This window comes from Galeopterus variegatus, unplaced genomic scaffold, assembly GCF_000696425.1.
Source record: "Galeopterus variegatus unplaced genomic scaffold, G_variegatus-3.0.2 Scaffold3395, whole genome shotgun sequence".
In the NCBI taxonomy this organism is placed as follows: domain Eukaryota; kingdom Metazoa; phylum Chordata; class Mammalia; order Dermoptera; family Cynocephalidae; genus Galeopterus; species Galeopterus variegatus.
Genome location: NW_007729506.1, coordinates 82,174 through 106,796, shown reverse-complemented (window position 1 = coordinate 106,796; position 24,623 = coordinate 82,174). Strand labels below are relative to the sequence as shown.

The 24,623-nt window shown below is 41.1% G+C and overlaps 1 protein-coding gene across 1 annotated transcript in view; it reads right to left on the bottom strand.

The window, feature by feature from the left end:
* Window positions 1–24,623, bottom strand: part of INADL (InaD-like (Drosophila)) — a gene marked incomplete at its 3' end in the record, with an annotated part of 165,617 nt that overhangs the window by 100,027 nt on the left and 40,967 nt on the right. Inside the window, exons 12-14 of the mRNA XM_008584873.1 lie at window positions 23,004–23,080; window positions 20,806–20,862; window positions 8,741–8,875 (exon numbers count right to left, since the gene is read on the bottom strand). Coding sequence (XP_008583095.1) covers window positions 8,741–8,875; window positions 20,806–20,862; window positions 23,004–23,080 — 269 coding nt within the window. The remainder of the gene's footprint in view (window positions 1–8,740; window positions 8,876–20,805; window positions 20,863–23,003; window positions 23,081–24,623) is intronic.

Sequence of the window (24,623 nt, the reverse complement as noted above, 5' to 3'; positions counted from 1 at the left end):
CACTTCCCTTTCCCCAGGGACCTTAGACTGGGCCCTGGTGCCACACAGGTCTCAGCTCACCTTGGCAGCTGCTGGGCTGTGGGCACTTCCCTCCAGGCCTTGGGCTGAGACCCAGCTGCTGGGCTATGTCAAATTTTGTTTTCTTGGAGTTCCGGTGAAGATGGCAGAATGGACGGTCCCCAGTGTCACTCTCTCCCACTAATCAACAAATTTACAACTATAAAAATGTAACATCAGCCAAGCTGGGGCCACTGGAGCTCAGGTGAAGAGGAGGAGAAACCTATGGAACTCATGAAGGCAGGAGAAACCACGGAAAGAAAAAGAAAAAACTGCTCTCAGCTTTTCGGGCTGCAGCGCTTTAATGCTGGAGTGCATGGAGCAGGAGCCAGCAGAAGCCGCAGCTGTCCCCTTTAGATAGAGTTACTAGGAGGCAGAAGGGGAGAAGAGGACTTTGGTGGCCCCCAGGTCAGCAAGACCACTAACAGGGTTCCCGTGGACACATGCAGGAGCAAGGAGCCAGAACAGCTGAAAAAGGAGAGCCATTCAGAGGCGGATGAGTCAACGCAAGGGACTGGCTCAGAGTCCATCCCATGGGAAGTGTTTGGAACATGGGCAGTGGGGGAGACGGGCCCAGCGGAAGAAAACTTGGACACAGCAAGGACAGCCAATCTGCCCCCCAATCAGTACAGGACCACTCAGAGGAGACTGGTTGGGAATGCAGAATTGCATGGGGTGCAGTTTGATGAAAAAACTCAGACCCAGATCAGAGTTTCTACACAACCCAGGTACACCAAGTATCTGGAGAGCCAGAAGTACCTATAAGGTCAACCACTAAGCCTGAGCTGCACAAAAAGCCTTCCGTAGGGAAACAGCAGCAAAGCAGCAATTTACTCAACCACACAGCTCAAGTACTGGTTCCCACAGGAAGTTCCCCCATGTTAGAAGTAAGCAAAGGACAAAAAATTAGTTCTGGCCCAGGCACACTAGAAATGCCTTGGGGCCCACTAGGGGACATGAGGCATGGAGCCAGGGGCAGGACCCCAGCCAACAACCACTCACACGACCAGCATCTCGGGGCCCCGCCCAAGAACCCAACGATTGGAGCCAGGACTGACCCCACTCCCATATTCAGGCACACAATCAATGCCTTGGGGCCGGCCCAGGGACCTGGGGCTAGCAGACAGGGACTGGACCCCGTTCCCACAGCCAGCACCTCAGGGCCCCACCCAGGTGCCTGAGGCATGGAAAAGGGGATCAGACCCCCCTCCCACAACCAGGTACACCACACCAGAGCCTCAGGGCCCACCTGGGGACCTGGGGCATGGACAGTGGGACCAGACCCCCACTCTTGCAACTAGGCTCACCGAGCCAGCACCTTGGGGCTGGCTGGGGTCTGGGCATGGAGAAGGGGACTGGACACCCTCCCACCACAACCAGGCACACCTCTCCAGTGCCTTGGGGCCCACCTGGGCACCCGGGGCATAGAGAAAGGGACTGGACCACCCTCCCACAACCAGGCAAAACGCACCAGAACCTCAGGGCCTGCCCAGGGTCCTGGGGTGTGGAGCCAGAGATCGGGCCCCCCCACCAACCAGGCACACCTTGACAGCACCTCAGGGCACGCCCAGGGACCTGGGGCACGGAGTTGGGCAGGGAGAAGGGGACTGGACACCCTCCCACCACAACCAGGCACACCTCTCCAGTGCCTTGGGGCCCACCTGGGCACCCGGGGCATAGAGAAAGGGACTGGACCCCCCCCTCCCACAACCAGGCAAAACGCACCAGAACCTCAGGGCCTGCCCAGGGTCCTGGGGTGTGGAGCCAGAGATCGGGCCCCCCCACCAACCAGGCATACCTTGACAGCACCTCAGGGCACACCCAGGGACCTGGGGCACGGAGTGGGGCAGGGAGAAGGGGACTGGACCCTCCTAATGCAACCAGGTACATCTCGCCAGTGCCTCGGGGTCTGCCTGGGGTCCCAGAGTATGGAGCTGGACACCGGACCTCCCCCCCCCACAGACAGGCACACCTTGCCAGTGCCTTGGGACCCACCTGGGGACCCGGGGCATGGGGAAGGGGACCGGATGCCCCTCCCCAAACCAGGCACACTGTGCCAGTGTCTTGGGGCCTGCCCAGGGTCCAGGGGCATGGATCCGGGGACTGGACACCCCCCACACACAACCAGGAACACCACACCAGTACCTTGGGGCCCACCCGGAGAACTATGGCATGGAGAAGGGGACCAGACTCCCCTCCCGCAACCAGGCACACCTCACCAGCGCCTTGGGGCCTGCCCCAGGACCCAGGGCATTGAGAAGAGCAAGGCTCACCGTGTGCCCAGGGTCCCAGAGTATGGAGCTGAGGACCGGACCCCCCTCCTACAACCAGGCACACCTTGCCAGTGCCTCGGGGCCTGCCCAGGGTCTGAGGGTATGGAGAAGGGGACCGGATCCCCCTCCCACAACCAGGCACACCTCACCAGCACCTTGGGTCCCGCCTGGGGTCCCAGGGTATGGAGCCAAGGATTGGACACTCCCCACAACCAGGCACATTGCCAGCACCAAGGAGCATGCCAAAATCATCTCCTCCACGTGGGTGGTCCATCACAGCCACCATGATAACCATGGCTGCTGCAAAGATGGCTAGATGCCACAACCACCACGCGGATGGTCTGCCACCCACGGGAGTGCATTGACAAAAGAGTCACCAGCAGAGATAAAGAAAGGAGGAGGATGTCTCTCTCCACAAAGCCCATTTCAGAGTGACAGAAGAGGCATCTGTTCTATGATTGTACTGGGGGACCTGATCATGCCTCTCAGCATTGGACAGATCATTTCGGCAGCAAATCAACAGAGTAACCATTATTCTTTCAGAAGGAGAGAAGAAATCTAGGGTACTTAAAGGGGGATGGGGGGAGGGAAAAGGAGATGGGGAGGGATTGGACAAGGGGCATAAAGAATAATTACGATTTGTAACAATATATACGATAGTAATATTGATGTGATCAACATATCTCAATGTTGAACCAAAAAAATATGTATAATCAATTTTGATTCAATAAAAATAAAAAAAATTTTGTTTTCTTATAAATCACCAAGTTCCAGGTATTTTGTTATAAGCAACAGAAATGGACTGATACAGAAAACTGGTACCAGAGAAGTGGTGTGTTGCTTATAACAAATACTTGAAAATGTTGAAGTGGCTTTGGAACTGGGTAATGGGTAAAGGCTGGAAGAATTTGAGCAGGCTAGAAAAAGCCTAGCTGCTGGTTGGAGTTTAGAAGAAAAGCAGGAAATGTTTGGAACTTCTTAAAGATTGGTTAAATGGTGGTGAGCAAAATGCTGATATAAATATGGACAGTAAAGGCCATATTGGGGAGATCTCAGATGTAAATGAGAAGGGACTTACTGGAAACTGGGGCAAAGATCACCCTTGCTATGAACTGGCAAGGAATTTGGCTACATTCTCTTCATGCTCAAAAGCTTTATGGAATATGGAACCTCAAGGTGCTGACCCAGGGTATTTGGCATTAGAAATTTCTAAGCAGTAAAGCATTAAGGAACCTGCCTGGCTACTTGTCACAGCCTATACTGAGTTATGGTAGAAAAGGCATGACATAAAGCCAGAATGTGCAATTAAAAGGAAAGCAGAGCATAAAGATTTGGAAAATTTATAGCCTGGCCATGTGGTAGAGAAGCAGAAAGCATTTTCAGAAGAAAAATGCAATGGTGCTAAGATTAGTACAAAAGAAGGGGACTATCAAGAGAAAGGGCAAAAGGCCCTGAAAGCATTGCAGAAGCCTCTGGGGCCAACCCTTCTATTAGAGGCCCGGAGGCCTAGGGAGACCAAATAGTATCAGAAAACAGGCCCGAGACACTCTCCACAGACTCGCTTCCCAGGGCCACCTCAGGAAGCTGCTTCCAGCACCAGCACCTCAGCCGCTCTGGTTGCTCCAGCCATGGCTAAATTGGCCCCAGGTGTGGCTGGACCAGCAGTTTCGGAAAAATGTAAGTCAGAAGCCTTGGCAATGTCCACGTGATGTTAAGTCTACAGGCTCACAAAATGCCAGAGCTGTGAAGGCTTGGGAGCCTCCACCCCAATTTCAAAGGATGTATGAAAAAGGCTGGGGACCCAGGGAAAGCTCTGTCACAGGCATGGATTCACCACATGGAGTTTTCACTAGAGCAATGCTGAGTGGAAATGTGGGGTCAGAGTTGCAGCAGAATACCCCCATCAGTGCCATGCCTAGTGGAGCCATGAGAGTGGGACCACCATGGAGACCCCAGAATTGTGGAGCTACCAGCATGCAAACCCAGCCTGGGAGAGCTGAAGTGTGACTTGAGACCAGGAAAGCCATAGGAACAGAGCTGCCCAAGGACTTGGGGACCCAACCCCCACACCAACATGCAGAGAATGTCAAACATGGAGTCAAGGTACATGATTCATCTGCTGTAAGATGTGATGCCTGACCTGCTGGGTTTTGGACTTGTTTAGGACCTGTTAACCCTTTCTTTTGGCCTATTTCTCCCTTTTTCAATGGGAATATGTACCTTATGCTTGTGTCACCATTGTACCTTGGAAGTAGATAACTTGTTTTGATTTCACAGATGGGACTCTGAAACTTGGACTTTTGAGCTGAAACAAGTTAAGACTTTGGGGATGGAATGAATGTATTTACCTGTGAGAAGGACATAAACTTTGGGGGCCAGGGATGCAATGCTGTGGATTAACTGAATTGTGTCCTCTGAAGTTCGTATATTAGAAGCTTAATTCGCACTGTAACTGTTGAGGGTGGGAAATCCTACTATGGTAATTGAAAGGTGGGGTCTTGAAAAGGTGATTAGATTGTAGCACCACGCCATAGCAAACAGATTAATAATGGTGGTTGGGGGCATGATTCTGAGGGCCTTAAAAGGAGAGCACATGAAGAGGTTAATCTCTGCTCTGTCATTTTTGCAATATGATTCCTTGCCATCACTGAAGTCACCACCAAAGAAAGCCTTCATCAGATGTGTTCCCTGGACTATGGACTTTTAGCCTCTGAAACTGTGAGCAGTAAATTTCATTTTCTTATAAATTACCTGGTTCAGTGTATTTTGCTATTAGCAACAGAAATGGACTAACACAGATCACTAAAAGATGATCAGAGGCTGCTCCCAAAAAGTTGAGGCCTGAACACACGCCAAGCAACAAATAATCTTTTCAAATCTGACTCCTACCTTCCTGGGAGGGTTTTAGCAGCATTATTAGTTTTAAAGATATTTCTAGTCTGGCATTAATTTCTGTCAAGTGTAGTGCTAATGTTCAGATAACTGGCAGTAGCCTTTCCACAAATCTGTCATTGCAGCAGAAAATAAGAGGACGCTGGGTTGCTGGAAGCATCCCATTTGCAGCAGGGTGAGCCTTGATTCAACCATCCCTGGGACACTCTCAAGCCTGTAACATACTAAGCACTTAGCCATTAGGCCACATATATCTCCCTGCCTCTTAATTATTTACAAAGAAACCACCACATGGTAGAGACCCACATGCACTTCAGGGAGCTAGCCCTACTAGAAAAGTAAATGTCATCTCCCAAGACTTTATGTCTGCTGAAGGGATCCAGAGAACAGCAAGTTCAGCAGCAGATGAAAGGTTTTTCCTTACAAGAACTTCAAGTCAACCTCTACACAAGCAGGCGCAGGGAAGTACCCATCACTGGTCACACCACATCCACAGTGCTAACTGGTGCCACAAGCTAAGAAAGTTCTAAAACCACCTTAATGGTAAGTAACTTAAACTAAAAAGAAAAGCAAGCTGAATACAATCAAAGCAGGAATTCTACCCATACATGAGTATTAGTTTGTGATTCACTGCAACAAATTAGAAAGTCACTTTTCAGGTTTTTATCTTGGAGTAACTTTAAATATTTATTTAGCTTATTATTTATTCATTTGAATTGTCTCCAATTATTACAGCAGTGCCTGGTAGTCCTCCTCACTACTCTCTATCGCTAAAGGGATTGGTCACATTTCCCATTACCAACTCCTTCCTATCTAGGGGGATTTATGGCTGCTGTAAATAGCTGTTCTGGGCTGAGATTTGGCACAGTGTTCTAACCCCAAAGCATATTTGTGTTTCTGGTTTTAAACTCTTAGGAGTACATTAAACACACACACACACACACACACACACAAAGCATATTTGTGTTTCTGGTTTTAAACTCTTAGGAGTACATTAAACACACACACACACACTTTGAGTTCAGGAGTTTATTTGGCTAACTTTACAGAGATTTTTTATTTCTATAGTCGGTTAGTCAGAAGAAGACAATTTTTATTTTAGATTTCAGGATTTCTTGAGGTCCTTCAAACTAAAACCCTTTTAGGTGCTGCCAAGTCTCAAATATCTGGAATTTTTTTATGAGAAAATGCACGCAGACACGTACACACTTCCAGAGTACAGAATATCACACAAGTGCTGTTCCACTACATTACCACATTCAATCCTCAGCCCAGCCCATAAAGCTTGTTAAAATGATGTTCTGGTAGTAATAATATTACCAATACTTGACAGTGAGATAATGCTTTATAGTTCACATGGATGATATTTCACTAAGTCCTCACAAACATATAATAAAGTAGGCATTTATTGATGAAGAAACTGATTCTCAAAAAAGTTAAGTGACATGCCAAGGGACACATGGCTGAGCTGTGGCAAATTCAGAACCCAAAGCAACTCTTCTGACTTTCAAACCTGTGCTTCTTTATCCCAAGTTCTTTCACTAGAAATCCATATATAAGAATTCAAAAAATCTTCATGCTACCTTATCATATCACATTCTATCACAAGGTGGTAGGTAGGTCCATGGGATTCTAATCTCGGCTAAAGCACAGAAGATTTAGTTGATGGCTGGGATCACCTATGCTTGCTCTACTCCAACATTTCTTTAGTACCTACCACATACTCGCAGTGATTTATACTGAATGCCAATGAATTTTACATTTAAAAACAGTTAAAATGGTAAACATTACGTATGTTTTACCACCAAAAAAAAAAAAAATGAACTAAATTAGTTTTACTCATATCTCCACAACTCCCAAACAAATATATCTCATTTCTCAATACTTAATAACCACATATTATAACAATGGTCTCCAATCTACATATTATCCAGGGTGATATCCATAAAGCTGTGCCTGGTGCCCTGCCAATCACAAGAGGAAGACATACTCTCAGCACCAAAAAGAAAACCTAAGTCATCCAGTAAAACTGAGGGCATTAATCTGTGAAAAGCACCCCAATACCATTCCCTTGAATAGCCCTAAAAAGAAGCAACTTACTACATCTTAAAATAGGACACCAACACCCTGCCCTCCCATTCTTATAACAGAATTTGATTACTAGTCATAGCACTTTTCTCCAAGCTCAAAATTCAACCCAGAATTCTTCTCAACATACTCTTTGAGGTGGTTAGATACTCGCACTCAACATAAAACCTACAAGGATACTTCAAAAAGTCTGTGGAAAAAACAGAATCTAGGGCCGGCCCGGTGGCGCACTGCACTAGTGCGCTGCTTGGGAAGCGCGGAGGCGCTCCCACCGAGGGTTCGGATCCCACATACAGACCGGTTCCCGCTCACTGGCTGAGCGAGGCACGGGGGCAACACCGAGGGTTGCGATCCCGTTGCCGGTCCCGGTCCGGTACGGGGGCGACACTGAGGGTTGCAATCCGTTGCCGGACACGGAAAAAAAAGACAAAAAAAAAAAAACAGAATCTAAAGATAATAAAATCTTTCCATGAACTTTTTGAAGTACACAGAATTGTACTCCACTATCCTTGAATTCGCTATCCTTGTCTTTTGAATTTGAGCAAACAAACTTTAGAAAAGTCTCTAAAATGAGAGCCCATAAAATTCTAATCTTGGCCGAGGCTACTAAGTTAATTCTATTAAATCCAATCTAGGGCTTATTGTGGCTTCTAATTCTTGGGAGAAACCTCTTCTGTGCAGTCTTCTTGTTTGACCATTCCCTACATCTCTTTTAGGGGCTTAGGAGGTAGAGCGACGTATTTGAAAATAACAATGAAATGGTAGTTAGGAAACACTAACTAAAGTTATCTTTCTACAACGAATTCAGTGTGTAAAGTTGGGGAAGTTAGTGCCTTATTTTCTTATCTGTAAAATTAGGACTTTCAGTTTGTTTTGTTTGTGTTCTATGGAACTTTTCAATCTAACAAAATCTCTCAAGAAAGTCCTTTCAAAGCAGAGGTGCTCTAGAACCGCTGTGAATGAAAAGAGGCTGGAGAGTCCAAGCAAGCCCACTAAAGCTGACAGTCTGAGGGAAAAGTCCCCAGGAGTTGAAAACCAGTCAACTATGCATACGCTCCAATCCTTACTAGAAATAGTCAACAAAACCTGCGTATAAATGGTGCTACATGTTTCAACAAGGGTCAGGGATCAGATCCTTTTAAAAAAAAATTTTGCTAAAAAAATACCAATTATGCTATCAGACTTCTTTCTCAGTCATTTAAATAAACACTCAAAAGGATATCTCAGGAACTCCAAAAGATGGGAAAAATGAACTGAAAGCATAATATCTACTTCCTTTGTCCTCCAAAAAACTTGGTATTTTTGAATCTAAATGGCTCATATTACATGAGCATTGGTGACACTGTAACTCAGTGGATTTCTGATGAGAACACATTTTCACAGAATTTAAAAATTCCTGCTTTATGTCCTTCTTCCCCCATAAATTTTACCTCAAGAAGCTCATCCTCTGGCTGTAGGAGGTTCAGTGTATCAACAGGACCACCAGGAACAATTGAAGAGATATAATGGTGCCCATCAAAGGAATCCACTTCCACACCAAGTCTTAAAGTGTGAATAGGCAGCAACTGTAGCAAAACACAGAGCAATGATATCAGAAACAACCAGGACACATCCAGCTATTAATCCCCCATCAAGTATGACTGTAACACGAGAACCCCACCTCTTGAATCAGATCACCAACATCCTCAAAAGAGGACAATAATGAGAAAACTAGCCTCAAGCAAAACTGTGAAGTTGTTGATCTTCTCATTCTCACTCCTCTTTTCCTTTTGGATTCCCTGAGAATGGAGAGACAGCTGCACAAAGTCCTGCCTTCGATTCTAAGCTCTAGGCACCCCACATTTCCTATAGCTCCCAGTTGTATGCTGTGTTTCACTTTTCTCCAGAACATCCTAACTTGTCTTTATTACCTTATTAACTCCCACTCACACTTCTATACCAACGAAGTGTCACTTCCAGGAAGCTGTGAGTTGTGCTTCCCCGAGGGGTTTGAGACCACCCTGTGCACATCTTTACAATAACTCACAACATACTGTGTTTAGAATTCTTATTTTTCTTACTGTCCCCCTCACTTTGCCCCCTACTTGAAGGCACAGTCTGTATCTTTAATCTCTATAACCTCAGGCCCTGGAACAGTACCAGGCCCTAAACATGGGCTCCTTAAATGTTATTTAAATTAATCTGTGGAAGATGGCACCTCGCTCAAGACATCTTTTTCCATCTAGTCAACTTAAGTGAGAACATTTCCAATTTGGTGGAAGGCAGTCATTATCCACTCTAGGACTGATTCTTTTGGTTTATAAGAATTCATGAATATAAGGGCCAATACACGAGTCAAAGGTTGAGAAACTAGCCAATGTCAGAGTAAACAGCATCCGAGTTGCATTCATCTTTGTTGGCTACAGAGATCAAGGGTATTCACCAAACTCCAATCCCCTGACTTTCAAAGATGGAGCTAATGATTTCCAACTGTGGCTGTATAAATTCAAATGTGTAAATGGTACTAATTATGATTTATATTTCCTATATCGATAGCCTGTTTACTTAAAAATACCAGGGCCACCTCTAACTATATAAGGAGAAAATCCTACACAGAGTGGCAATTCATCCACAATGTGGCTCTTTCCCTCAATTTTCCTATTCCCCATTATCCCCAATCCCTGAGCTTGTCATCTCCCCCCAGTCATCTGCTCTGAGTCCCCACATAGAGTGGCAATTCATCCACAATGTGGCTCTTTCCCTCAATTTTCCTATTCCCCATTATCCCCTATCCCTGAGCTTGTCATCTCCCCCCAGTCATCTGCTCTGAGTCCCCACAGTTCCACAGGCCTTGCTTCAGACACCATCTGGGACTCATTTCCGTCGCACTACAGACAAGCGGACAAATGTGAAGTGGCAACTAGTCCAGCTGACTAAGACCTCAATGATTTAAAATAGGCATGAGAGACTTCTGGCCCTGGGAAAATTTTCTGAAAATTAAGTGCTCTTTACCACTAAGCACTTTAGGATCTACAACCACCTCTGGCAGTAAGATGTTCTTGCACTCTCTATGGATTAAGATTTAAATTGTTTTTATTCCTGTTCACTCTCTGATTTTTTCATTTCTCATTGCTGCCACCTCATTGGCCTAGTCATTGTACCACATCATGTATATCAAGATATAAGGAGACATTAGTGTTATTTTCTTTAGTAGTATATGTAATAGAGGGTAGCAAAAACTCTCAGAGAAATGTTTTTGTAAGAACAGTTTACCCACCCGTCCCTGCCACTGTCTTCTTTCCTTTGTTTAGAAGCCAAACAATACAGGGCAGAGAGTTGTCAGTGGATCCAGCCACAGGTCATCTCCAGTGGGTGCTGAAGCTGGCTTGTTGCACTGACTTGTGAGAGCAGATTGTTCAATTTTCAGAAATTTTGCAAGCCAGTTGTTAAACACAGCCATTATCAAAAATTAAATTATATAAAGTACAATTAAATAATATTAAAAATAAATGTAATAAGTACTCAAACTCCATCACTTCCTAATTATCTTTCATTACACTTTACTAATATCTATGCTCTTGAAGTGATTTATATCTATAATATCCATATGGTGGAATACTCTCTAAGAACTCAGAGAATACGAAAGAGTGGACAACTGGAAGAGACAGATGAATTGGACGATTCGTTTACTAGCTAGATGCAGCTGGAACAGGTAATTAAACATTGCTTCCTGACTCACTGATCACTGATGTCATTTTGGTGGCTTAAAATCTATGGGGTAGGAGTATTTACACCACAGATAATGGTATGAGCTACAAATTGGGGCTGGTTTTTTTGTTTTTTTTTCCTGAGAGCTAGACATTTACTCGCATACCAGTCATTTACAATCTAGTATGGACATGATAACCAGTATATATTTACAGGGTGTAAACTATGTGCAAGGCATTGAAATATGAACTGAAAATATAGAGTGAAGAAAAGAAACAGTTTATGCCCTCATAGAACTAACATCTAGTGTGGCAGAGACAATAAACAAGCAAGGAAGTAGACACAAGCAAACAAATAATAATCAACCAACAAGCAGCAGCATTCATTATCATGATCCTGATATGATAAAGGATACAAAGAAATGCATCAAAGGAAAATGTGTGTGTGAAAAACAAATGAGTAATTACAAAGCATGATGAAGTGCTACAAATAACTAATCAAGGTCATGATGTAAGAGCTCAAGTGGGTGGAGGCCATTCTGGAAATCTGATCAGAGCAGGCTCCATGGAGAAAGGGACATTTAAGGTGAGAGTTAAATGATAAGCATCAGCCATACAAAAGGCCTGCTAGAGGATGTCTTATGGGAGGTAAGTGAAAAGGATAATTGCTAAATATGTGGTATGAGCAAATGAGTAGATGGTGGCAACAATTTCTGTACAGAAATAGTGCCTAAATTAAAACAAAGACACTGCTGTACACACAGAGAGATCTTTTCTATTTATATAATATTACACCTCCATCAGAGATAATAGGGTTAAGGAGGAAACTGGTTCCAATATCCCCTTCCACTCTCCCCTCGAATCCTGACCTATTCACATGAATGACCCCATTCCCACCTCCGTAGAACAGCTGAAATCAGGAATGGGCTGGAGCACTGAAGATCAGCAGAGGCTCATCCCTTGTCCTCCAGGGCAGGCCCATACCCTTTCTAGGCTATTCCCCCAGATATGTGTAACCACCACACGCTCATCAGAAAACTTAAATTGTGAACAAAATACACATGCTTCACTTTCAATCATGCTGAACAAATAAACCAGAAATGATGTTTACAAAATCTGTCAATCTGAAGGAGGTCTACCTAATATTAGTTCTGAATCTAAATCTGAATACAGCTGGGTTTCTGAGACTTCATGTTACATTGCTGCAGGCTTCTCTGCAGGAGCAGGCCTGTTTAATTACCTGTCCCAGCTGCACTTAGCAACTAAACAGATCAACCATTTCACCTGTCTCTTTCAGTTGTCCACCCCTTAGGTATTCTGAGTTCTTAAGCAGAGAGCAGAAACTGCTAGAATGACAGGAGGGGGTGCAGCAGATGATTGATGCCTTCACATATGCCGTGTGTCATGCTTTCTTATGCTTATTCAATGCACTTTGTGAGGGGTCCTATTTAAACCAACAAAGTTATTGTGCAGTAGGGTTTTCATGCTCCTGATATGACAAGTGAAGGATACAAGGAAATGCATCCCAGGGAAGTGTGACCATTGTGTGATTTACTGTCAGTGCTAAAATGATGAAGATCAAAAGAGATCAAACCACAGCCCATTCATTTCGCTAAAAGCTCTACTATTAGGATACTAAAATGAGACATCAAAATGCTCAAGTGGGAATATATATGATATGGCTTCATATCATATGGGAGAAAAAACTTCTAGAAAGAAATGCTCCAAGAAGTGACAGTGGGATGGGGGAGGAGGTGTCTAAAAAAGTTGAACTCAAAATAAAACAGAACTTCATGATTGGTTCTTGTCTATCCCTCACACACACACACAAAGTGAAAGCATTAAACAGCCACTTAGGTTTAAAGATTAGGGAGTTACCAAATTTCCCATAAATAAAAAACAAACTGTCCAAAACCGAGGCTATGAGTTTTAAAGTAATGACCACAAGCATAATGGCCTCCAAAGTTAGTTGTGTTCACTTAGGGGTCAGGCAAAACAACCAATCAATCCATTAGAGCTTCATTTATATTTTTTTTTCTCATCCCTTGAAAATTTTAATTCTGAATATTCAAGAAATATATAATATGTACTCTGTTGTACAGTAGTATTTGTGTTCACTTAGGGGTCAGGCAAAACAACCAATCAATCCATTAGAGCTTCATTTATATTTGTTTTTCTCATCCCTTGAAAATTTTAATTCTGAATATTCAAGAAATATATAATATGTACTCTGTTGTACAGTAGTATATTCAAAGTTCTGTTCAGTCACTTAACTCCAAGCATAAGTTGCCATCTATCATTTTAGATATCATTTATGTTACCTGCCTGAGCCATGTGATATTTGAGTTTTTGACACCTGACCTAATTCTTTGTACTTGACTCTCTCCCTACCTGTGTTCGTGGTAATTCCTCCACCTGGAATATTCATTGTACTCATTTGTCCAAGTCCATTCTTCAGAGATCCAGTCAAGAGCTTCTGGTCAAGATGGTGGAATAGACAGTCCCCTGTGTCACTCTCTCCCACAAATCAACCAATTTACAACTATAAAAAAGCAACAGCCAAGCTGGGGCCACTGAGCTCAGGGGAAGAAGAGGAGAGACCTATGGAGTGCATGAAGGTGAGATAAGCCACAGCGAGAGAAAGAAAAAACCACTCCGATCATTTCATGCCCCGGCCTCTTTAAGGCTGGAGCACGAAGCAGGAGCCAGCAAAAGCCACAGCTGTGCCCTCTGGATAAAGTTGCTTGGAGGTAGTAGCAAGGGAGAAGAGAGCTTTGGTGGCCCCCAGGCCAGCAAGACCACTAATAGGGTTCCCGTGGACCCCCACAGGAGCAAGGAGCCACAACTGAAAAAAGGAGCCGCTCAGAGGCCGGTGAGTCACTGGAAGGGACAGGTGCACAGCCTGTTCCATATGAAGTTTGCGGCATGGGCAGTGGGTGAGACGGGCCCAACAGGAGAACACTGGGGCACAGCAAGGACAGCTGACCAGCACCCCTATCAGTGCAGAGACTGGTCAGGAATACAGAATTGCATGGGGTACAGTTTGATGAAAAGACTCAGGCCCAGACCAGAGTTTCTACACAACCCAGGTGCACCGAGTCTCTAGAGAGCCGGAAGTACCTATAAAGTCAACCATTAAAACCTGAACTGCACAAAAAGCCTTCCCTAGGGAATCAGCAGCAAAGCAGCAGTTTAGCTAAGCCATACAGCTCAAGTACTGGTCCCCACAGGAAGCTCCCCCATTTTAGAAGTAACAAAAGTCAAAAAATTAGTTCTGGCCCAGGCACACCACCAGTGCCTTGGGGCCCGCCTGGGGTCCTGAGGTATGGAGCCAGGGACCAGACCCCCTCTCACAACCAGGCACACTGCCAGCGCCAAGGAGCATGCCAAAAACATCACCTGCATGTGGGTGGCCCACCACAGCAACCATGGCTGCCACGAAACTGGCTAGACGCCACAACCACCACACAGATGGTCTGCCAGCTACTGGAGTGCATTGACACAAGGAGAGTCATCAGCAGAAGTAAAGAAAAGAAGAGGATTTCTCTCTCCACAAAGTCTATTCCAGAGTGACAGAAAAAGCATCTGCTCTATGATAATATTGGGGGACCTGATCACACCTCTCAGCATTGGACAGATCATCTAGGCAACAAATCAACAGAGTAACCATTACTTTTTCAGAGGGAGAGAAGAAATCTAGGGCAATTAGAGGGGGGAGAGGGGAGGGAGAGGGGGATGGGGAGAAATTGGACAAGGGGCACAAAGAATAAGTACAATTTGTAACAATATATATGCTAGTAATACTGATTTGATCAACATGTCAACGTCGAACCCCCTAAATATGTATAATCAATCATAATTCAATAAAAATTTAAAATAAATAACCAAACCAAAAAAAATCCGTTCTTCAGAGGACAGTCAAGTGCCATCCTCCCAATAAAGCCCTTTCATCTGTCATGAAGAAGTAATATCTCCTTCCTTGAACACATATTAGGCATTTTAGCAATACCCAAACAATAATTCTCAATGGAGTGGGGCAAGGAAAAAATCAAAATTTGGTGACGTCACCCCAAACCCACATAAATCAAAATATCAGGAGGAACAAAACAAGGCACGTGTATTTTGAAGAAGCTCCTTCGGTGTTTCCACTATGCCACTCTCCCTAGAAGGTAACCACTGCTGCAACAGTTATTTGGTTCTGTGTCTTACGTTCTCCACTCAAAAACAGAGAAGCAAAAGTATAAATGTCCATGCTTGAGAACTGGTAACAGTGGTTACACCTGGGGAAAAGAGCAAGGGGACTGGGATGTAAGAGAAATATATTTTTCACAGTATGTACTTCTATACCTTCTGAATTTGATGTCTTGCCCATCTATTATCTATTAAAAATTAAAAAGAAAAGAAAGGATAGAGCAGGCTTAAAAGCCAAATAACCCTTGATTTATTTCCTAATTCTACCACTTACTTGCAAGTTACTAGTAACTTGGGCAAGTTACTTTACCTGCCTGTCAATTTTCCCATATTAAAAATGGGAAAGAGGAAATGCTTGTGGACCAATAAGATTATTGTGAGAAATAAAAAAGAAAATGTATTGAAAGTAAAGAACTAGCCCTGGTAACCCATGGTAACACCCACCACAACTCCTGGAGAACCCAGTACATCCCACTGCCTTAAGAATTATATTTGCTCATTACAGAGTGGGGGAGGGGGGACCAAATTTTAATGTTCTCTGGCTCGGGAAATATAATTCAGGAGGGAAATAAAGTGAAATCTGTCAATCTGTTTTGTCAAAACCAGAGAACAGAACCTAGGTTTTTGTTTCCCATACCAGGGACATTACTGATGCTCAATTTGTATTACAATTAATGGCCAGCAGAAAGGTCAATAGAATGAGCTTAATGCTTCTCCCTCATAGAGCTGTGATTATCTTAATAGTAAACACTTGCCAAGAAAGCCATCCCTAAAAGTGCAAGTCTCCCCAGATGCGGGAAAACTGTTCTTGTGTCATGATTAACAGCTTCCTAGAAGCAGTGCAGCTAATGCTTAAGCCACTGTAAGTAGCTTCCACATCCCTCTTCCCCACAACTCCATCCACCTCAGAAGAAAGCCTTATCTATTAACATTAGCCCATAACATATGGAGATGCTTCTTGAATCATCCTGTCAAGAGTGGTGGTTTTGGGGTGGTAAATCCCTTCAGCAGTGGTGGCCATGGAGAGGCAACCATCTAAAGACAGCTAGACCCTTAGAAACACCAGCAATAGCCATGAAACATGATTTTCTTAGTCAGAAAGCTGATGGGACAGAGGAAAAACCTACAGCCTTGACCTCAGATCATGACACTGCCCCACCTAAAACCTTTCACTGGTGTTACCCGGAACTGAGGATAAAGTCCATGAATGTCATCATGGCTCTCCAGCTCTGTAGCACCTGGCCTTCCCCACCAGCCTCATTTAACAACATTCTGCTCTTCACTTAGTTTGACCCAGACACTCTGAAACAAGCAACTTCCACTCCTCCCACATGCCATTCCTTTCCCACACACAACAGGACTGCTGAACCTGCTGGTCACCTGTTCCCCCAGGTCACTGCACTGTTAGACATCCAGCCTGAGCTCAGAGAGGTTTCCTTGGCTCCCTCTTCAGAGTGGCCTCCCCCAGTTATGCTCTACTCACCCTGTTGATTCATTTGCAGCACTCCCTACAATCTACAACTATATTATCAAGTTATTTTTTTACTCTATTATCATGCCCCTACCCAAGCCCAGGATCTAAGCACTACGAGAGCAAGGACTGTTTCTGTTTTGCTTCCCACAGATGGTAGCACAGGGTCTGGCAATGAAGAGGAGCTCAGTAAATATTTCAGGAAAGATTAAAAGCACTCTAAGCTGCAACCTGCCTCTATTACTATCTAGCTGTGTAATTTGAGGTGAGTCATTCAACTCATGTGGCCTTTAGTAGCCTCATCTGTAAAATGGGTTTTGATTGGCTAATTAAAGTCCCTTTTATGTACAGTAGGGAGAGATGAGGTGCTACTGAATTAACACCTAATCTTCCAATTATAAGGGGATTTTAAAAATTATAGCTTATGGAAATGAAACAATACTCTGTGGACATTTATAAAAAAATCTGTAGAAAAATATTAAAATGTATGATAATGTTATGTGGAAAAACTATACATCTCTTCTCTCACACACACACACTACACAAAAGGATGGGTATACTGACTACAAATATATAAACATATGGCAACAACTAAATATGAAAAGAGAAAAATGCAATTATGGATGACTTTTTCTTTCAGTGCAAGAATAAAAAAAACAAAAAAACTTCTTGCTACAACATAATTTCAATTAAATAATTAAATGTTTCTAAATAGCATATTAAAAGAAAAGGGCCTTTGAAAGGTCAGAGTCTAAAAGTACTGGAGGCATACAACTGGGAAACAAAACCACCATTTATTAGATATTTTGTATATGTTGGCACTGAGCTATATTAATTAAATATATTAAATGTATTTGTGTTCAATCTTCTACAACATAGGTTTTAAGGTTCATATTAGGTAGAAGAAAAGTTAGGCTGGTTATTTCACCTCTTAAAGTTTTTCCTCAAATGTCACCTTCTTAGCGATACTGTCCCTGACCAACCTATCTAAAACTGCAAACACACCTCTTCTCCTGAATGCCCTTATCCATCTTCCCTGACTTAATATTCTTCATGGCATATATCATCTATACTATAAAACTGACATGCTTATTTCTGGTCTCTAAAATATAAGTTCTAAAACAAAATATAAATTCTACAGGGCAAAGGATTTTTTTTTTTTTTCCTGTTTTGTTCTCTTCTAGACCCCCAGCACCCAGTTAGGACCTGATAGAGTAGATATTAATAAATATTTGGTGAATGAATGAGTGAATAAATGAACAGCTGAATGTACTGGTAAGTTTCTTATAAAGGTGGTTCTGAAAGTCTGTTCAACCTAAAGCCTTCCACCCTTTTATACCAAAGTTACTGAGTACAAATATACAAAGCGTCTTCAAAAAGTTCATGGAAAGGGCCGGCCCCAGGGCTCACTTGGGAGAGTGTGGTGCTGGTAGCGCTGAGGCCACGGGTTCGGATTATATAGGGATGGTCAGTGTGCTCACTGGCTGAGCGTGGTGCCGAGGGTTGCGATCCCCTTACTGATCAAAAAAAAAAAAAAAGTTCATGGAAAGATTCGTATTAACTTTTAATTCTATTTTTCCACAAACTTTTTGAAGTACCCCTCACATACTGCATAGAGATTTAACAGGAAAGAAGATAAAATTAGTAAGACTGGTGGCAGAGAACTAGGGAGTGAGGGTGAGAGAGAACATATGCTTGGAGGAGAATCACATTCTTTAAAAATGTACACAAAATGTGCTTATTATCCTTTGTTGCTGGCTGTCTTTTACTTACTATAAAATATGATGATACAGGGTCTTATGGCTTTGAATGTGGGAGGACAGACAACTACAGCTGAACTGCCTAATGAGCTGAGCCTGATCCAGGGCAGGTTTTCCTCCCAAGGACATCTCCTGAATTCTAAAGCTATATGGTGTAGGAGGCTAAAAAGCTAATCAAGGAACTTCTGAAAAGCAAAGCAAAGATTTCAGCAGCCCCAAGTGTAAGGAGATAGGATTAGAGCTCTGTTCTCACCAGGATGAGGAGACTGGTAAACAGTCCAGATTATTATGTGGAATACCTGGAAGGCTATGTCTTGAGAGTGAAGGCAAACCAGGGAACCTGAACCTCACCAGAACTGTTCCTCTGCCTCATCTCTGAGATGATCACCCTCCATACACACACACACACACACACACACACACACACACACACACACACACACGAGTGTCTTTATTAGTAAACAGGGTAAGACCTATTTGGACAGAGATAACATCATCATCTGAAGCCTTTTATAGCTGTCATACATAACATCAGACATTCAATCAAATTATAGCACGATGAGAGATACAATCAAATAAACAATAGCAAGAGAAAATATCACACAACAGATCCAAAGTTATTACAGATACTGAAATTAATTATTTTAAGTCCTTATAAGCTATGGTTAGTATGTTCAAGAAATAGAGAAAAAGATGGCAAGTATAGATTTTTTTTTAACATGAAAAATTTCACCTGAGAATTATAAAATAAACAATAAAATGGGAAATTCCAGAATAAAAAAATATAATAGCTAAAATTAAGCACTCAATAGATGGGCTTTAGCAGTAGATCAGGCACAGAAAATTTAGAAAACTGGAAGACAGTTAAATAGAATATATCCAATATCTAAGAGTTTAGTGAAAAATAAATAACAATTTTAAGGAAAAGCATTATTGATTTGTATGATAACGATAATAATAACAACAGCCTACTATGTGCTTGCAACTATTCTAGGCACATTATACTCATATTTAATTCCATGAGGTAGGTACTAATCTATTAGTAAACTCTTTTTATATACAATAAAACTGAGACATAGAATTTAGATAATTTTCCAAGATCACACAGCTTTCCAAGATCACACAGGTAGTTTGGTTCCAGAGTCCATGTAATCAGTACACTGCTCTGCAGTAACTAATAAGAGTTAAAGTTTGATTAAGTATTTATATTTCTTACTCTCATTTTGAATTAAATCCCTCTCAGCATATTTAGATAGAATTAGTCATTAGTGACTATGCTATAATAATATAAAAATGACTGTAAATAATTCAAAATTAACTACAAGGTGTGCAATGTTGCTTTCACATTGCACATCTGAGGAAAGCTTAGTTAGCCGGCCAAAAAGGTAAGTCTCAGCAATTATGTGACTCAAAATTCAAGTAAGTTTAGAAGAAAAGAAATATTCTCCAGTGTCAGCCTTGAAAACTCAAACCTATAAAATAATGGCACATATAGCATAAAATTATGGGAGAAAAATATTCATCACAAATAATAGGAAGGAAATGGTAGAAATATCTAAAGAGAGTTAACTTCTTTTTTTTATTTATTTATTTTTATTTTATTTTCTATTTTGTGAGAGTTAACTTATGAAACCCCCATGAGACACAGAAAACATTGGAATACTTCATGTGACGGCTAGTTTAAGGTGGGCTTAGCTCTTACACCCTATGTGGGATTACAATATGACTTTTGAAACTATTCTGGCAAAAATACTTTTCCTTTCTTTTCATCTGTTGAGAAAACCACCAAGAAGGATTCTCTAAGTTTCAATTGCCCTGGCCTTTGATTATCTAGAATAGGAATTATAAAATTAATTTGTACTGAGAAGACATTAAAAATGTCCAGAAAAACTATAAAAGTTACCTTCTGGCATTTTGCCATTAAAAATAAAGTTTACCCAAAACGTTTGAAGTTCAAGAACAACCATTGCATATACTTAGAAGATAAACCAGTTTTCTGTCCTTGAACATCTGGATCTGAAGACTTTTTTAAAGTCTATGTTCCTGGTCTTGATTTTTACCAAACATTTTTAAAGGGACTTCTTATGATACCTGAAAATCTAACGCACTCTGCACAACATTGCTCTGCGTACTACCTCTAAGGTGGCCTAAGGAGTCAAACCTGAATTTTTGGCTTCTGGAACTGACATAAGGCATCCCACACCATTACCAGGCATATCTAAACATCATCTTTCATAATAGTAAGAAGCATCACATTTCCAGAAAACAACTAGGACTAAATTCTGGAAACTTGAGGTTATACCACTAATTTAGTTTCTTCGGCAAGAATTTAGGCAAAGTTCTTCAAACAATAAAAAACTGGTAACATTTCTTAAAATAATGCTTACCTTTGAATACTTTTGCAACTCGGCATCATCTGCAATCTGTGTGTCCAAAGTAGCAACCTAAATTTACAAGAAAAGTATTTCCAATATTTGTAAAAGTATAACTTTATTTCTTCCTAGGTTTTCTGAAAATATTTGCAAAACCTATATATTTATAACTCCATCTGACCTACATCATAGTCTTTTTCCTGTATTTCTGAAATCCATAAGTATAACATATAATGTAATTTCAGAGTACTTTTGCTTTTTTGTTGTTGTTCTTCACATCAATCTTTTTTTCTAAATTGTCCACAAGTTGAACAGAATGTGATGTGCAAACATATATAGTATTTTTAAAATTCCATGATTCCTAAGATTTTAATACAATCCTTCACTATATTGAATCCATAAAATTTTCCTCTTTTGAAAAACCAAGAGTATGGTCATTTTTACTTTCAAATTCAGGCCTTAAAACAAAATTTGAAAGGTCAATAAAGTCAGACGAATTTGGAAAACTGAAGCATCTGACTTTCCACAACAAGCTCAAACCATTTCCCCAGGAGAAATAGCTGGCATAGACACAAACAGAAAGACCTTGTCCCTGCTGGGAAGTTCATGGAAGACTTAAAGCTTTTAATCCTGGCCTAAAACTAATGTTCTGAGCTTCAATAGTGGACATCCACAGAAGTGAATTCCTTGCAAGCAAAAGTACTCTACTGATGATTTGCATCTGTAAGTTGTTAATAAAATATGATGCATCTGGAGGGAGGGGATAAGTTAAACAATGATCCAACTAAAGTCTCTAAAAGTACCACATTTCAGATGAGAAGATCCTGGAAGAAAGTAAAATAGGAAACATTGGAGTAAATGCATTCATTCATTCATCCATCTTGCTTGGCTTCTCCTTTCTGCCCCTCATTCCTCAGAAAACAAGCTACAAATTTTAATGAATAAGCTGTGACATTAAATTGCCTACTCCAAGGGGCTGGCCCACTGGCTCAGTTGATTAGAGCGGGGTGTTGTAATACCAAGGTCAAGGGTTTGGATCCCCACACAGGCCAGCCTCCAAAAACAAAAACAAAAAAAGAAACCAAATTCCAACTCCAAATTCTGTCTCCTCCTTCTAGGCCCTCTGGTATGACCTCACCATGTGATAAATGAAATTTGAAAGAGTGGTTAGAAGGAGGATAAAATCTTAATAAAAAAGAGCCGATCACAAAACTAGCCATTTGTAAATGTCAGTATACCAAATTACTTTGAATATCAAACCACTAGGGACAATAGAAAACGTCATTTGCTAGGTGATATCCTAATGACAGTATTCAAAATCTATGAAGTAGAGAAGCAGCAGTTCTTAAGAACTGACATACAAGCACAAAATTAGCAAGAAGAGAAAGAATGAAATTTTTGAGTCATCTTAATGACATTGGAAATTTTCTAACAATACATAATGGCTGAATAATCTAAACCAAGATGAGAAAAAAAAATCCCCAAGTACTAATGATAAACATATGTAAGAAAATGTGAATGACAATAGAAATTTAAAAGAATATTTTATTACTAATGCATTTGGTGAACACTGTAGAGGCTTTTCTAAGCACAGCTTTCTGCTTTCATGTGGATTCATATGGGGAAATGTAATCAATCCCTTATTCAAGGGATCTAATAACAGGTGAAAGGAAGTCTAATGGATCACTGGCACTATAAACTTATACCTAACCTAAATTACTTCCTGTTCTTCCAAATACATTTGATAATCATTCTTTCATTTTTCTCATAAAACTGTAAGATTCTTTGTGAAACATAGGACTAATATCCACAGCCCTTTCAGTGTACAATAAAACAAACAGATCATAAAAGCAATCATAAAGACGCCAGCAATTTTAAGCAGCTGATATAGGTTATAAATTTAAAGGCAAGCCCTCTCTCTAACATTTTTCTGCCTATTGTTGACTTAAATGGTTTGAACATGAACTGAGTGTCTGGTAATTGTAACTGAAGCTTGTGTGCAGTCCTTAATTGTTCTTATAGTTTAAAATGCTAAAAAAATAAAAATAAATAAATAAATAAATTGATTGATTGATCCAATAGGGAAGAAAGGCAAGAAGGAAAAAATAAAGGCAGGCTTGCTATTCTTTGACTTTCCCATTTCTTTAAATTGTAGTGCTAGGAACTTGACATGAAATGAGACCTGTGTTTTTTATTAGAGAGTTTTCACATACCATTACTTCATAATCAGGGCCCAATAGGTTTTCCCATCTGGATTTCAGCTCATTTTCTGGAGAGTCTGGGACTCTTTCTGGATATTAAAAAAAAAAAAAAAAGAATGTTGAAGCTACTGTGAGCCTACTAAATTCTTTAATAACAGCACAGTTTCAGTAAGTAAAGGGGAAATGAATAAAAAGGAAAATGGATTAACTCAGGTCTACCAGGTAAAGTAAATCAGAGGTGACTTATAAGACTAATGTAAAATGTAAAGACCAGCTGTGACCAAATTATGAAGGGGCTTTTGTTGTTAAGGAATATTTTCAAGGGAAGAGGAAATGATGAGTTATAACTGCAATTTGAATTATATACAGTTTATATGTAAACATCCTATAGTTTACAAGTAAAATGCATCTGACTTTGCTTTATAATATATTAGGGCATACAAGGATCTAATTTAAATGTTAATCACTTCAAAGTAGTACCATTCCACCTACCCACTGGAAAACTAAAAACTTATCAAGATATCTTTACTATCAACAAGGCATATCAACACAATACAATCAGACTTTTCACATGGGGGATATAAAGGCTTCTGGTTTAACTCAACCTGAGTTGCAAGAGCTTTAATATAACAGAACCTTTGGTTTTACAACAGTCTTTTGTTGCTACTTGGTTATTAGGATATTTATATTTTTATGACTTTCTTACTTGAGTGTAATATTGCCTTTGCTGCATAGTTGAGATAATATTAAAGAGCTAAGACAGATTTTAAGTGTTTTGCCTGTCTTCCATATGATCTTAGCCAGAAGCTCAGTGCACAGTCCATAGTCTGAATAATGTCTAATCGGTAAAAGTCAAAGTACTAAAACTATAATTTCAACTTACTTCCACAGTAGCAGAAAACGAATGTATTTCCACCTTTTTTCTTTAAGCTAAAGAAAAACTTTCTCAATTTTGTCATCAGACAAGTCACAGAACACTTATCACAACTAACGTAACCATCTGCCTAAAATCAAAACTAACTTGCAATATCAGCTCTTTTAGTCTTCAGCACAGATAGCTCATCTTGGATGCGTTTAATGCTTAATTGTATAATACAAATCATTAAGTAAAACAGGCTAACCTCAGAAATCAGAGACTAAGACTAATGAACACTAAAGAATTTAAATTACTAGATTTACAAAAGAATATCCATGAAATAACTATATTAACTGATATGCTAGATTACAGTTAGGGGATAACTAACCAAAGATCCTGTTAAAAACACTCATTTGGGCTCTGCACCTTTGTGCCTATTCCTATTAACATTTCCTTAGGAAATTACATTAAGAGTTCTAACATCTTGCCTGTTAAATTTCTTCCAGGCAAGAGAAGGAATGTAAAGGAATCTGAACAAAATTTGCAATGTGTTGGTTGAACTCTATGCTTAAAAACATGGTACTCAGTCATACACACGTATAAAATGATGTTGACATTTCACTAACAGTTCTTTTGACTATATTTTTAACTTTCAGTTGTACAATTTTAAAGCACAGCACAAAAGCCTAAGTGCCAGAGGAAAGAGATTAATTTACTTGTAGCAGCTCAATTAGTGCTAGACTACCCAGAATGATAAAAAGAAAAGAAAAAAAAAA